Source organism: Corvus kubaryi, unplaced genomic scaffold (genome assembly GCF_017639235.1).
Source record: "Corvus kubaryi isolate FWS band 111438036 unplaced genomic scaffold, C.kubaryi_AGA036_p1.0 37396, whole genome shotgun sequence".
Lineage (NCBI taxonomy): Eukaryota > Metazoa > Chordata > Aves > Passeriformes > Corvidae > Corvus > Corvus kubaryi.
The window spans coordinates 11,388,465-11,402,926 of record NW_024581135.1 but is presented as its reverse complement, the minus strand read 5'-3'; the positions used below and the strand labels follow the sequence as shown (position 1 = coordinate 11,402,926).

At 38.7% G+C, this 14,462-nt stretch overlaps 1 protein-coding gene across 40 annotated transcripts in view; it reads right to left on the bottom strand.

The window, feature by feature from the left end:
* Positions 1-14,462, bottom strand: part of CLASP1 (cytoplasmic linker associated protein 1) — a 161,106-nt gene that overhangs the window by 43,352 nt on the left and 103,292 nt on the right. For 29 of the 40 annotated variants that reach the window (XM_042041449.1, XM_042041451.1, XM_042041463.1 and 26 more), the window contains 8 exons: positions 11,440-11,543; positions 8,921-8,944; positions 7,757-8,001; positions 4,117-4,180; positions 2,776-2,778; positions 2,388-2,551; positions 1,407-1,485; positions 986-1,129 (listed from right to left, as the gene is read on the bottom strand). In XM_042041449.1, coding sequence (XP_041897383.1) covers positions 986-1,129; positions 1,407-1,485; positions 2,388-2,551; positions 2,776-2,778; positions 4,117-4,180; positions 7,757-8,001; positions 8,921-8,944; positions 11,440-11,543 — 827 coding nt within the window. The remainder of the gene's footprint in view (positions 1-985; positions 1,130-1,406; positions 1,486-2,387; positions 2,552-2,775; positions 2,779-4,116; positions 4,181-7,756; positions 8,002-8,920; positions 8,945-11,439; positions 11,544-14,462) is intronic. The other 11 variants (XM_042041454.1, XM_042041467.1, XM_042041471.1 and 8 more) reach the window with 1 other exon arrangement.

Genomic DNA, 14,462 nt, shown 5'->3' with positions numbered 1-14,462 from the left:
GATGTTTCTTTTTGCCCCAGAACCAATCACCTGTGTGCGAGCAAGCAAACAGCACACACCCAAAGAGCTTCTTTGAAGCCTTCCTTCAAGCTGCTGGGTAATGCTGCACACGTGTGTGGCAGCATATTTGATACCCAGCAATCTTTTTATCAGAATCAAATAAAAGTAATTTTAGTATTTCTGAAGTTATAAAATGGTATGTTATTCTAGTATTAAGTCAACATTTTATGTGCATATAGTGTTAAGTTCTCATAGAATTTTTACATTCTGGAATTATTAAAATTTGGTTGGGTTTTTTTTTAAATCCAAGTACATCTCAAAGCCTTTAACTCCTACTGGAAATAGAAGGTAACTTTCAATTGTGTTACAGATGCCAGCTACATAAAACTAAGCCTTGCTTGTCTCTTGGCAGAGATGAGTATCACTACCTGTCCTATTTTAGCTTGCCTGACACTTGCATCTAGAGCAAGATAAAGAACAAGGTAACTATTACCCAGGCCTGACCTAATTGTGTCAGTTTTTCCAGGCAGAGATAAACACACAGCACTTAAAAGAGAAGGGTTGAGAGCCCCTGGCAGCTTACTGATTTGTTTACTTTCTTTTAACAACATTGTAACACTGAATTTTGCTAGCTTTCAGTCTACAAAGCACAAGCCCTTCACCTAAACAACAAACAAACCTAGAGATATTTCCAGAATGCTCAAGAAAAAGCACATTTTCAAACTATGATCTCTTTTTGTATGGTAATAATAGTTAAAAGGCACACAAAAATTATGAAAGGAAAAAAATTATGAAAACATGCTTCAGAACTGTGTGTGGACTGAATTGACAGTTTTGTTTGGACAGTGAGGTATGCAAAATCAGGGCTTTTTTAAGTTAGAGTCTAATCACTGAACTTCTCATTACCTTTATGACAGATTTGTTGCTTCTTTTCTCCTTTCTGAACAGCGATAATTACTGCAAATACTTCATTGTCCTGGCTTACCTTTCTCACATCTGAGCTCTTTGGTTCTGTTGTCCAAGTTATAATTCTAGATACAGCAAGTCTTGTCTCACTGGAGTTCACAAAGTCTGTTGGATCCATCTGTCTTGCCAAGGACTCAATATACTTCAGGATAGCAACTTTCACCTGAGAAATGAAAAGGGATTTGTGAAGCTCAGGAGCTGGCAAAGATGCATTTTTCCCATAGCAACAGATACCACTACAGATTGGCAAGAATTTGTCACATGGTGGGGGAGAAGTATTCCTGTGACATGCATGTCTCAAAGTTGCCAATATAATTTCTATATCATGCACATATTGCAAATAATTACCTTCTCATGAGTTCTGTGCCTTATGGTATGCCTGACATGACAAGCTAAGACAAGCATGTTGATGCTTCAGTGAAATGGCTTTTGATACTGACCTTCAGGTTTGGTGTCTGGGTCTGATCTACAATAAACCTCATCAAAATGTTAAATTGCTGATCAAATGGAAAAGAATCCCTGTCCAAAGAAAACAAAGGCAAAAACATAATGCAACATAAGCTAAATTAACTCAATACCTTAAAGCTTACAAAACAGATTTCAACATGCTTTTTTCCCCTTGGTAACTTTACTATCAATAAGAGGAACTCTAAACTTAAGGATTAGCTAATTACTGACACAATACTGGAGAAAACTGCTAAATCAGTATCTTTACACACTGTTACTTTACTCTCTGTATACTTCTTCAGCTTTTGGCACACCAGTCCATTCCTTTACATTTCAGACTCTGCTTTGTTTCCTTATCTCTAGAAGCAGCTTGGTTTATCTTGTCCTTAGGGCTCATACCTGGTTTTGAACTCTCTCCTCTTTTTTCCTACTTTATTCTATTTTCTCCTAGATTATTACTACTTTTTCTTCTCTTTTTTAATTAACCTATTTCTAGAACGAGCTGAACATTATTGTAATAGTGTCCTGTGCAGGATATCCTTTGAAAAGGACATGGAGTGCAGAACTGGTGTGAGCACTGCAGTAGCATTCAAGATCTTATCCTGTTATTTGTGTTTGAACATGGAAGCGGTGCTGAACTTTGTGGTAAAGCACCTTTCATATTCTGAATACTGCAATTTTTTTGGTACCTGTCTATCAAAAAAACCTGATTTCTGAGCAAACACCCCACAAAACCCTAACATTAATCAGTTATATATTTTTACATTTATTTTTTGAAGTTACTTATTTAGAAGAGAGACAGGCCATTTTAATTCAATACTTGAAATACTGTGACATAACTTTGTTCTCCTTTATTCTTATATTCATCAAGGTTGAACCCTCAAAATACACAGCACTGCTGGATTTCTAAAATGTTTATGCCCTCCTGTAATCCTGAAAAAATCTCCACAACACTTGCCATCTGAGTACTCTACCTGGTGACATCCAGAGCTTTTTGAACTTTTGCCTGCACAGACCCCAACAAATCTGCTCCCATTTTCTTCAGCAACTGGGTCAGGAGAACAAAAAGCCAATCCTGCAAGTCATCTTTATGAATGATGATGAAATCAACCAGGGTTTCCAGAAACATGCTGAAGACCTATAAACAAAACAAGTGTCAGAGAAAAAAATACAGTTCTTAAAATAAAAATATTCAAAGGGGAGGGGGGTTTACAGTCTGATGATTTTGTTATAAAAGTTTCATGAATGAATGATTTTAGTGACTACATTGCTCTGGAAAAAAAGATCACACAAGACATCTAAAATGTGTTGTATTAAAATACCACATGTAACGAATGAAGGAAGGGGGTAGGAAACACTTACTCTCTGTTGTGAATTCCACGGCAAAGCAGGCCATGCAACAAAACAAACCACTCGTTAGCACACAGAGTGATCAAGGATGCAGTTTCTCAACAGATAAGAGACGCATTCATTGAAAGTTTACATTTTCTTAAAACACAATCTCTTCTCAGCAGAGTTACTTAAAACATTGTATACCTTGGATCAGATTCAGTCTCCTCAGTCAAGAAAGTAACATATGTTTATATACATTTATATGAACAAAGCTACACGTGTTTAACACCACAGCTAATGAGTTTGTATCAGTAATTCTATAAAAGCAGTGCAGATGACAGATCACTGCTGCCACAAAGGACATATTTGAGCCCAGTGTGCAATAAACTCCCACCTTACTCAAAAATTGGAGGTATTTTGCAAGCAAATAATTACACCTCCATCCTTTCCACTACACATACCTTGGGGAACCAAAATATTAAGAACTTACAGGTAGGTACTACACGTTCGGTGAGACCTACGGGACAGCTGGTCTACAGTATAATTAAGGTCAAAAATGCACATTTTGAGCAAGACCTGTGACAGGCTACTCTGCCTGCCCATGGAATTTCCACCTGACAATCATTTATTAAAACTGTTTTACCAAGAGGTCTTGAAGTACAAAGATTTATACAACTTATTCTTTCTCAACCTGCATTTAACCCAACTGCAGATCTTTTAAACTGGTTTTCCTCAACTAGCAAAACTCAGAAAAGGGCATGAATTTCTCTATTCCTTTCTCCCTGCTGCCCCTTAGCTGTTAATAGAAAGCCACTGGTTCTGAACATGCCTAAGAGCTCTACCTCCCCATTCTGTGGCCCACTTCTCCTTAAGAAATGTCTGTAAATTCATGCCACAGCCTTTAACTTCAAAGGTCAGTGTTATAAAGAAGGCAAAGTAGCTATATTTAAGATCATAATTATGAGATTCAGAATAGTATCTTGGCGAGACATCTGGTCCCAGGTGTATACAACAGACAAACCCCAGTGGCTGGGACGCTCATGACCCATCATGGACCACTCTTCCCTGTGTATCACCAAAAATACACCCCAGAGAAGTGCAAATCAAACTGAACTTTTCACTCCAGGAGGTGACCTCTGAAAGGCATTAGGCTGCTCCTCAGGAAGCATGGAGTAACCAGTTCCTACCAACATAAGAGAGACCGAAACACATCCCCTCCTTGTAAAACAAATGAAAGCCAAGGAGATTTATAAATGCCAGTTTTCCCTGGCAGATGGCAGGGGTAGAAATACAAACCACTCATCTTGGAACAGGGTCAAATGTGTACACATGGTAATGTAGGAGAGTGAGCCAAGGCTTTTGTGATCTTACCTTGCTGTGAGGGTCAGCAAACATGCGAGTAAATATTTCACACAGCCTTTTTAACTCGACTCGGCTAAAATACATAAATAAAACACAACATTAATGCCAAAGTTTTCGCTGCAGCAAGAAAAAAAAGCAGCTAATAAATATTAACAACTGAAAGAGCTAACCTTCTTTATTTAAATGTTACTTCAGTCACACTTCTGAACACTTTGTATATCTAGGCAAAGCCTTTACTGGCACTCCAGTTTAACTGCTGGGATCACCAGTTTTACATTAAGACTCTAATAAACATTTATTTTTTTAAATCTTAAGCCAGACACTTGTATTTCCTGCTGCTTTTATTTTCTTCTATATTCTGTACCACAGAAGACAACTTGAAAATGTGCATGTTTGGGAGGCACTAAGTTTCTGCCTGGGTCAAGGTCGCTGAATCACTGAATTATGCATCTTTTTCAGTTTAAGAATAGATTTTTCAAGTCTCCTTTGTGTCAAGGATTTCAAATTTTCAAGTAAAATCAGAAGTTTCTGGTTATATACTAATTAAATATTTTGGTTTAAATTCCCAGTTGCTTCAGTAGTATCAGTCTACAATCACAGACTATTAACAGATCAGAACTGACTCCAAAGTCTGACAGAAGGCACATTGAGGAGACAAATATATAGAAATGGAAGACAGATTAACAAATGGCAATCTCTTAAATCAGAAGATAATTACATCAGGGAACAATCTAAGTTCCTATTAGCAAAAGATTATTAGGTGCTCAGTAGTGCTCTTTTTATGGCAGTGGGGAAAAAAGAATGATGCATGAGATACTGAGTTAGAGTCAAATGCAGAACCATTTGGTGCCAAAGCTCTTATCTGCAATGTATTGAAAATAAAAGTCTTAGCTTTCCTACAAGGCAAACTGGCAAAAAATACAAAAGCTCTTCTTGTTTATGGTGCAAACAAAAACAGAGCAAGGCAGTCAAGTTACATTTCCTGCATACTACAGATGCAACTAGGCATTTTTCACAATTACAATGAAACCAGAGCAACTAGTGAAATGAGTACTGACTGCTCAAAGAAGAGTTACTGAAGATTTTGACTATAGGTAATGTATTTCCAGACCAGCACTAATTCTACAATCCATCAACTTCTCTCTTTCTAAAGATAATCTTCAAACAGGCCAGAATATGGCAGTAGTCTACAGATATTTTATGTTTTATTGCTTCTAAGTAACACAGGACTTTTTTTTTTTCCCAATAAATCTATGCATGAAAGGCTGATTAAATTTTAAAAGGGCACAAAACCAATGGGTTTAAGAGTCTGGTAGGGAGGGAAAAGTCTTTGTAAAAACATCACAGAAAACTGCCAGCTTAATTCAGGAAGAGGCTGCACAGGCTCAAAATGACTACAATACTCTCCTGATATCATGTAGATTGCAGCTCTCTGAATGAAACCCTATTTATTGCGCTAATGAATTTTCTTTCTGGACAAAGGTTATATAAAGTCAGCAAGTATAAGTATGTCTGTTTCTAAAAGCTCTCAGACCTAAGGTAACAATGCAAGTACTAAACTGCAACAGGCAGTAGAAGAACATTTCCTTAAGGGACTCATTTGCCTTGTTTTATTTAGAAGACCTTATGGGGAGAGCCCTTAAAAAAGTAGGGCCACATGAAGCTGTAGGAAACAAAGAGGATGGGTAAGTGCCACTCCACTTTGCATGCACATCTCTGGATATGCAAATCCCAGCTAATACAGGATCAGCCATCTTTCAGTTTGGAATACTAAAGAAAACCTAGCCACATCACTGCCTTTTATTAATGTGTTATACCACAACAGAAGGTATCAGGTTTAATTAGAAGACAAGACTTGCCCCTTGGACTAATGACCTTGATGATGTTCTTAAGATGCCGTGGGAACAAACAGGATGATAAAATCTAATCATCAGAACAGGCACCAAATCAACTCTGAACCAAGGAGGAAGCAGATCAAAAGAAAACCAAAATGAAATATAGAGAACTAAACCCAGTATCAAATTAAAAAAATAACTGTGCAGAGGTGTAGTTTCTGGGACAGGTTTAAGAATTATTCAGGATTAAAGCTAAGACAACTTGCTAGTTTGAGGGACTGGTGACAGCAGAGTTCAAGCACTACAACCAGCAGGGTTGAAATCAAGAGTTTAATTCCACCAGCATTTTTGCTATGAGCTACTGACCTGGATAAACAGCCCATCACCAAAACTTCTCAGCACTTCCTCCCTTGCAACTATCCCCAGCAGCACTCCAAACCTTGTTTATAATCCTCACACACTTTTGTGGCAAAATCAAAATCTCACCTAAGTTTTTCATACAAGTAATGAGGTGCCACAGTTTTTCCAGACAGTTCGTTAAAGAGAAAGAAAAAAGACAGCACACATGGTGGAAGTGTCTTTTAAGAGACTCAGAAATAGACTACATCAAAAAGCATCTCTGATCTAGAGACTCCAACTACCCATTTTAAAAACGTGGAGCACTTCGCATTTAAGGCCTGTATCACACCATGTGAAGTGCTAGAATATTTTTATGATGGCTAGAAAGCAACTGTTTCAGGCCTGCTCTCAGTACATTTTCATTCAGACTGTTAGCATGAACCATCAAATATTTTCAGCCAGTGTGAAGCCCTTTTAAAATGGAAACAATTGCACAAACCCAAGCAGGGAGGCTCTAAACCATACAACAAACAGTTACAAACTTGGCTATAATTTAAATACATACTATTCATAACAGGAAAATAAAATTGTCACAGCTATTTGTGAATGTTATCTTCAAAGGAGCCAAGAGATAAACAGCTTGTTTCAAACATTTTCTCCATAAACTAAGGGTGAAATGTCTGAGCCAGTTGTCTAGTTAATATGACCTGTGGCCACAGGGAATTTCCACATGACTATTGGATAATTCTGGGATCTACTGGGTAATTCTAAGACCTCTTTTAATGTGTGATGTGCCAAAGGTGTTTGAAGGGGTTTTACGGTTCTCAATAAGGGAAAAAGGTCTTCCTCTCCTACCACATGCAAAGTTTCACTGCCCTAAGAAACTTCCCTCTACATTATACACTACACCATTTATAGGACACAGGTTTCTGATATAAAATTTTTCAAGAGTTCTAAACAAGATATATAATTGCACCTAACACAGCCTTCATAAAGAATCAAAGTACAGCCAATGCCAGCATCGTCTGATCTCAGCTTTGAAACCCACACCCCGAGTCATTTTAGAGTAAGTACAATGTTTGCTTCATCAACTAAATTGCCATGGGAAAAAATATTGAAGGTTCAAACAGACTAATGTAAAAATGGCACCACCCCTTGAGCATGTTTACAATAGCACCACTGTGGGAAATCTCACTGTGCTGCAACAAGCACCTACCATTGGAGGTCTTCATGAGATGGATGAAGGCTAAGAGAAGACAGCATGCTTACCTGAGCCCTTTCTACATTACTGCCACAAATTACCCTGATGACACAGCAGAAACCTTTCCAAAAGTTAACTGCAATCCCACATTGTGGAGACAAAGCCTTCACAGCCATGAAGACACTACCTGTCTCCATAAGGCAGTTAAATAATACTGGCTTCTGGCTGTAGCCACCCCTCATGAATTACTGACACCAGAAAACTATGAAGTCACCTCAGTGTCCGTTGGCTTTTCAGTAAATTCTGAAGACCTATGAGCCCTTCTTTCCTTTCAGACCAGTTGGAGCTGGCGCAGTGGTTCAGAACCTCAGCCACATCTTCAGTCTGCCGCAGGTAGTGTGGAATGCCCCCGTTCCTGGAGCCATAGGAGCGCTCCGAGCAAGCGCTGGATGCATCACTGTTGGCATCGTCATCCGAGTACATCCCATAGGGCTCGTATCTTCTTCTCACTGGCTTTTTCTGGAAAAGGGGAAACTCGGACTTACCAAGTTATATATAGTTACATACATAGATGCCAACAGAAAAACATTCTATTTGCAATCACTAAAAGGAAGATTAGTGCTACTGTTACAGTGACTGAAGTGTTTTAAAGATGTCACCATGCACTGCCTGCTTACCTCTCACAGTAGAGCAAGACAGACCTCACTGATTTCAATGAGACTGAGTGACTAAGGGGAAGAGGGCCTGCCTTGCCCAGCATGAAAGCAAGATATTCATGCCCAGGAGAATTAAGTTACTGCTAATTAAATTAAATTAAATTAAATTAAATACAAGAAATGTTCTATTGGCAATAATGGTCAGTTCCATTGTTACAGATGCTATGATGATACAACCTCTACTTTAAAAAAAAAAAAACAAAGATAAGGAAGAAATAGCTGAAAGAATCAGTGCTGGCATGCCCAGTCACTTTAATATTGATACTGAAGTGACTCTAGAAATGCACTGAGTATAGGAGATGGCAATTTCACTTTTAGTTTGGGCTAGGATTCTTTCCAGAGGCTGCTAAGGGAGTCATTTCCATAGCATGGCATTAGAGGACCTAATTCCCTTAGGTACATCTTTGACAGCCTTGATCCTTACAGAAAGAATAGTAGCATAATTATGGCAGCAAAACAAACTCTTAAATAAACCTTAACAGAACAGGGTTGACAAGATAATGTATCAGAAAAAGATCATCTATATTCTGAAGTGTTTCTATAGAATTCCTTCCAGTGTCCAGTCCTGCAGGTCTTGGACTTGTGAAGCCAGCAGAGTTTTGCTTCCACTAGGACTGGAGGATTGAAGCATAGAAATTAACTCACGTGCAGTATCATGGGCGTTAGCAACAGGGTGGGGAGAGTTGAAAAGTAGAAATAAAAAGTCAAGAAAGCACTAGTACCTTGCTCCTGGAGTCTCCTAACAGCTGTAGGCAGGAAAATATTGAAGGGTGGGAAAAAGCATAGAGAATTATGTCAGAAGCTTATGTAGGGTTTGTTTTTGCAACAAAAACGTATAGCAAATGTGTCTTAGCAAATTAAAAAAAAACCACAGTTTTTGCAAAGTAAAAGTGGGTATAATAATGCCTGACTTTATCTCCTAACTGCTGCACTAGTCATACTGCCCATGATTTCCCTTAGGAAGCTTGGAAGTGAGAATATCAGTTGAAAACTTTTTTAGGAACAGATCTATATTCAGCACCTCTTTGTTTACTTTTCAGAAATCTGCAATGAAAGGTACCAGAGATTTTGGTAATGATTTCTTTCCCCACATATTACTAGCAACGTTTCATTTTAGAGTGTTGCAAAGAAATTCTGATACGAGGAAGCCGCTATCTACAGTACAGCACATTTAATCAACTTCACTTGCCAAGTTCTCTTTCAACCCACAGTTCTTACACCACACTGTTTTGAAGATTAGCTTCTTTTAAGACCCCCTGGTTGGCACCACTGGCTTAAAGGCCTTACTTAACAGCAAAGTTTCCATCACCCTTTGAGCTCTTCTGACAGATCCGAGCACTGATTCCCAGTATAGACACCGTGGGTTTAGGCCAAGTCCAGCTCAAACAGAAAAAGTGGATGCAACTGGAATTGTACAGAGGGAGTAGAGGTCACAGAATGACCCACCATGTTTTGTTTCAATTGAGAATTTGGCTGAAACCCTCTTTGGAGAAGTTCTTTTTTCTTACTACATGGAAAAGACAATTCTCTGAAAACAAAGCTACTGGGTAAAAGCTGGCATCACAACACTCTCTCAAAAGGAGCCTGCACAGGCTTTGTAAATTGCCTGTTGTCAGAAGGCAATGAAGAAAAAGAGAAAACTGGGGTGATGGGAAAGAATGGACCAACAAGACTGCGTTGCATCTCCTGAAGCCATACAAAGTCAGATTGATCAACCAAGTCAGCAGCACCAGCTAGCTTGCAGCTAGGCTTAAGTATTTCCCTTTTAAGTGTTCAATCCTTCAAAATTTTAACATTTCAGTTTAGTGTTATTTAACTTCAAAGACAGAATATTTAAAAGAGCACTGTGTAAATCTAGCTGAAGATTAAGTCACACCCAAAGAAATCTTAGGGCTCAGCAGTCAATTGAAACACTGTGACACTCTCCTCCCTTAAGAAACCTGCATTCAGCAGCTGCTCACATGCAGGGATGAAGCCTGATTTCATTCACACAGGCAAACCATTGTCTGTAATTATGTCCTGAACTGCTCTGGTAGCAAATTTGAGGTGCTGAGAGCAGAAATTGGCTCACAAGCTGTTACATTTGGTAATAAAAATGCTCACTAGTGATTCAGCCCACTAAATGCAATAGTGGCATCCATTATATACTGCTCTTCCTTTCTTTGTTCACAAATACTCTCTTTGTTTTGAAAGGTAAATTTTGTAAAAGGGGCAATTTTTCCAGAAGTACTCTAATAGGTGCCATGAGCTGGGTGATAATCAGACATAAAAAGGAAAATATTAGCCATCCTTGGGGAAAGTGAACTATGAAATGGAGAAAGGTCATCTACCACAAACACTGGTGACATAGTTCATCCTCCTTAAAATGCACCTGAGACAGATTCTGAGAGATCTGTCTCAAGATACATCAGGAAATCCTTCCCTCGTTCAGGTTTAGAGCTGGAGAAGACCCATGGGTACCCAGCTAACACGCTACAATAATTTCTCCTGCCTCTACACATCCTCTCTCCCCCAAATATTTGAGGTACATACAAAGGCTTAACATGTGTGTTCTGAAGAGCAGAAGACACTTTCTGGGTTCTAGCCAAGAGATACCATAGTACAATAAGATTATACAGGACAATAACATTTTTTAAAGTGACATAAAATTTACTAGGAAAAGCAGTGAATGTTTGAAAGTATTAGCAACAAACTAGACAAATACACTTCAACTTACAACTTAAGTGCATGAGATAGCACAGATTCCATGCATGCCAAGTTATGAGCTCTCTGAGTATCTACCCAGGTGCAAATAACACAGGGCAGAAACTTGTGAAGTTCTCATTTCTTGCTGAAACCTGATCAGAAATTAACACTAACACAGAACACTGTTTTTCTGACAAAATCTTCATGCAGGTAATAGGACTGATGGAAATCTCCAACCCCGTGAGTGCCGAGCACCGTCACAGTGCTGTGCACATCCTCTGCCAGCCAAGTGAAAGGCAAACAGCTGATTCAACCCACCCTGCAGCTGTAGCACCAAGCCACGGCAGTCTGTCTGACAACAGCTGCAGAGAACTGACATGAATCAGGAAAAACATACTGCTGCCAGTATACCCAAGGTGAAAACAGCAGAAGCTAACTCTACAGCATCAGCCACCGGCACCATCAGAACAAAGCTATTTAGAAAGAGGAGAACATACGTACAGGTAACTTTAAGCCACTTTCCGGTGTTGGAAGCATTTTGTATTTTTCCTCTTACCAGTGCATCGGCCACAGCAGCCTCCAGATCTGTGCTGGTGCTCAGGACTCGCATGGCATTCACGGAAGCAGGCATCCTGCCTGGCTGTCCGAGTCCAAACCGGTCTGCACAAAAGACAACAGTGAAAGGGATTGTTAAATGAATTCACATTCATTTGGAATCCTGATCAGGTGCCCGAGCAGTTCTCCCCACGGACTCTGGGAACTTACAGTGCTTTTCCATTAAACACCCTTTTACCCAGAGCTCCAGAGAGTCTGCCATAAGGCTGAGAAATAAACTACTGTTTGTTGGGTGTTAAGAGGCAATTTTGGATCCTTAGGGCAACTTTGCATTTATTTATTTTAAGCTGGGAATCAGGGTATCTCTTTTCTTTTTACTCAGTTGTCTCAAAATTTTATTTTAATATCAGAGACAGACATGCCCATCCCAATCTGGCAGTCTCAGAAATCAAGAGAAAGCCTCTCATTAACTTCAGAGAGACAGCACCATGCCCAGTGTCAGAACATGTAAGTACCCGAGCACTCATCTATCCTGCAGCCTTTTCTCTCAGGCAGGGATGTGAGACTAGCAGCACCAGATTAGCCTATTTTATGTCTCAAGGCTTGATTAACCAGTGAAATATATTCCTACACCTTTACGGTATAAAAATAAAGTTATAACTCACTTGTGAAGTGACTCCAATTTCTGTTTAGTACTGCTCTTGAGAAGCAGTTTAAATTCCAGAGCTCTATATCAAAACTGGTTTTGAGTAGACAATATCAATTTTTTCCCTTTGAATTTGATGGCAAAGCTCTCAGTAGCATCCAAAGCAATGGCATTGAGTCTAAAATGCCTACTTACACTCCTAACATCAATTAGTTTACTTTATCATTTGCCCAGTCTACCAAAAAAGTTACTGAAATTAGTTTCTTTAGCAAAGCCAAATGCAGAAAGGTCTACTAGCAGAGATATGACAGAATCAGTAACTTAAGTATCACAGGCCAGGTTCTTGCAGCCCTCCCTCCAGAGGGGGGCAGATCAGATACCAGATACTGGGATCCTGGCTCTGGTCCACAAGCAGAAAGATTGGGTATGACATTCCAAGTTTTTCTTTCATTGTGGGCTTGTGTTTGCTCATGAAGGACTTAGAATATCCCTCCTGGAACATATGGTTACACCTCTGTCCCTGTACCCACACATGCCAACAGGAGTTTTGCCAGCAAATTCAGTGGAGCATGGATCAAGCTGCATGAACCCATCTAAGAGACCTTCAGCTGATCCACATCAAGCAGCAGGAGAGAGAGGTCAAGTCACACAGGTCTTTTAATTTTAATTTAACAGTGGAAAAATACTGCTGAACTGTATCACAGATTTGCTCAAAACTGAGGCCAAACATGGTATTCAGCAGCTTAATGTGTTTTTGGGGAAAAAAACTGCATATCACAAAATTTCATTGCTTTCTTCTTTATGAACCTACTGCACTGAAAAATCTTTCAGGGATTAGCTCACACTGACATGCATAATTTAAATCAGAGATTGAAGTCGGCCAGTTCTACTGTCCTAATTACAAAGCTTTATTCGAGATTAAGCTACTGTGGGGAAACAGGGAAGATTTTTAAAATCTGAAATATTTTGAAAAGAAAAAACCCCCTGCAGACTAGTATTTACTTCAAACAGAAGTGATATCTGTCAAAATTTAATGTTTCTTAGAGTTACATACCCAGACAAGACATTTCTGATTTACAACAAAAGCACATTTTCTACAAAACACATTACAAAGGAAAAAAAAATAAACAAACTTCTTAGAACTACTGCCAAAAAGTAATCAAATCATGACATTTCACAAAGAAATAAAAGTTGTATGTGTTATTACTATCCCCTTTTTTAATGCACTTGGGTTGAAGAATCACTTCAAATATGAAGATGGAATAGTGCTTTATTCCTAAAATGGAAAAATCTGTGCACCCTTAACAGAAGCACAGAGATGATAATGCATTAGGTCTGATTGAAACTAAAGTCACCACTACAGAAATATATACACTATAAAGCTGTACAGAAGACAAGCATTTTCCTAAGTGTAAATGAGATCTGGTACAGTACAAGGGCTGTAAATGTTGCGGTAAATTCTGGTCTTGGTTTTGTATTTAAATCCAACTCAATTACATTACTCAAGTGTTACTGAGATGAGAATTTGGCTTTAACTTTTGAAACTACATAGCATGAAAAATACCACTGTCATTTGTTTTCAAATAAATTTAGAACATTAGAAAAGGGAAGATAGTTGTTTTGGGTTTTTTTTTTAATGAAGAACAAAATGACAAAGTAATTCAATTGTAGATCAGTTTAAATGCCCAGCATAAAGAAACGAAACTGAGCTTTTTCAACACATTAAGTACAGTGTGGCATGCTGGCTTCTATCTCAATGGCTATCAGAAATCTTCTAAACCACTTTGTTCAGTGATTTTTAAATTCACAACACCCAGGTTAGTCTGGGCTTCTCCCCAAGACACTGCTGCCATACTTAGGTGCAGAAATAAGACCATAGGAGAGACCTCAATGTACCTCTGATGTGGGGCTGGGAACACATCTGGCTCCAGGAATAACCAGTACAGCCAAGCCCAATCTTACTGGGCAAGAAATCTGTGGATTATGCTCTGGCCACATTCCCTTGTCTCCCTGGCTAGATTCATTATACTTGCTACAAACTTGGTGAAAATTTGCAAAAACCATTATTAATCCTATTTTTTTGCCATTTTTCAGAAGATTTTGGCCTTCTGTAGTACACAGGTAACCATACAAAATTTGATTATGCTTTGTACCAAACCACAGGAGCCACACATGAAGTGACTATCTCAGGAAGCCAAAAGCAAACAAAGCTTAAATCTGTATTACAACTGAGCTATTTTAGGTATTTTTAATTATTTTGGTTAAATACAAATTCAAATCGTTATTTGAAAAATACCAGTCAAATCAGCTTGCATAATTTCTGTCGAGAAATGTTTTGTGTTTTAGCTAAATAGTAGCCATTTAAGTAGACTCATGAG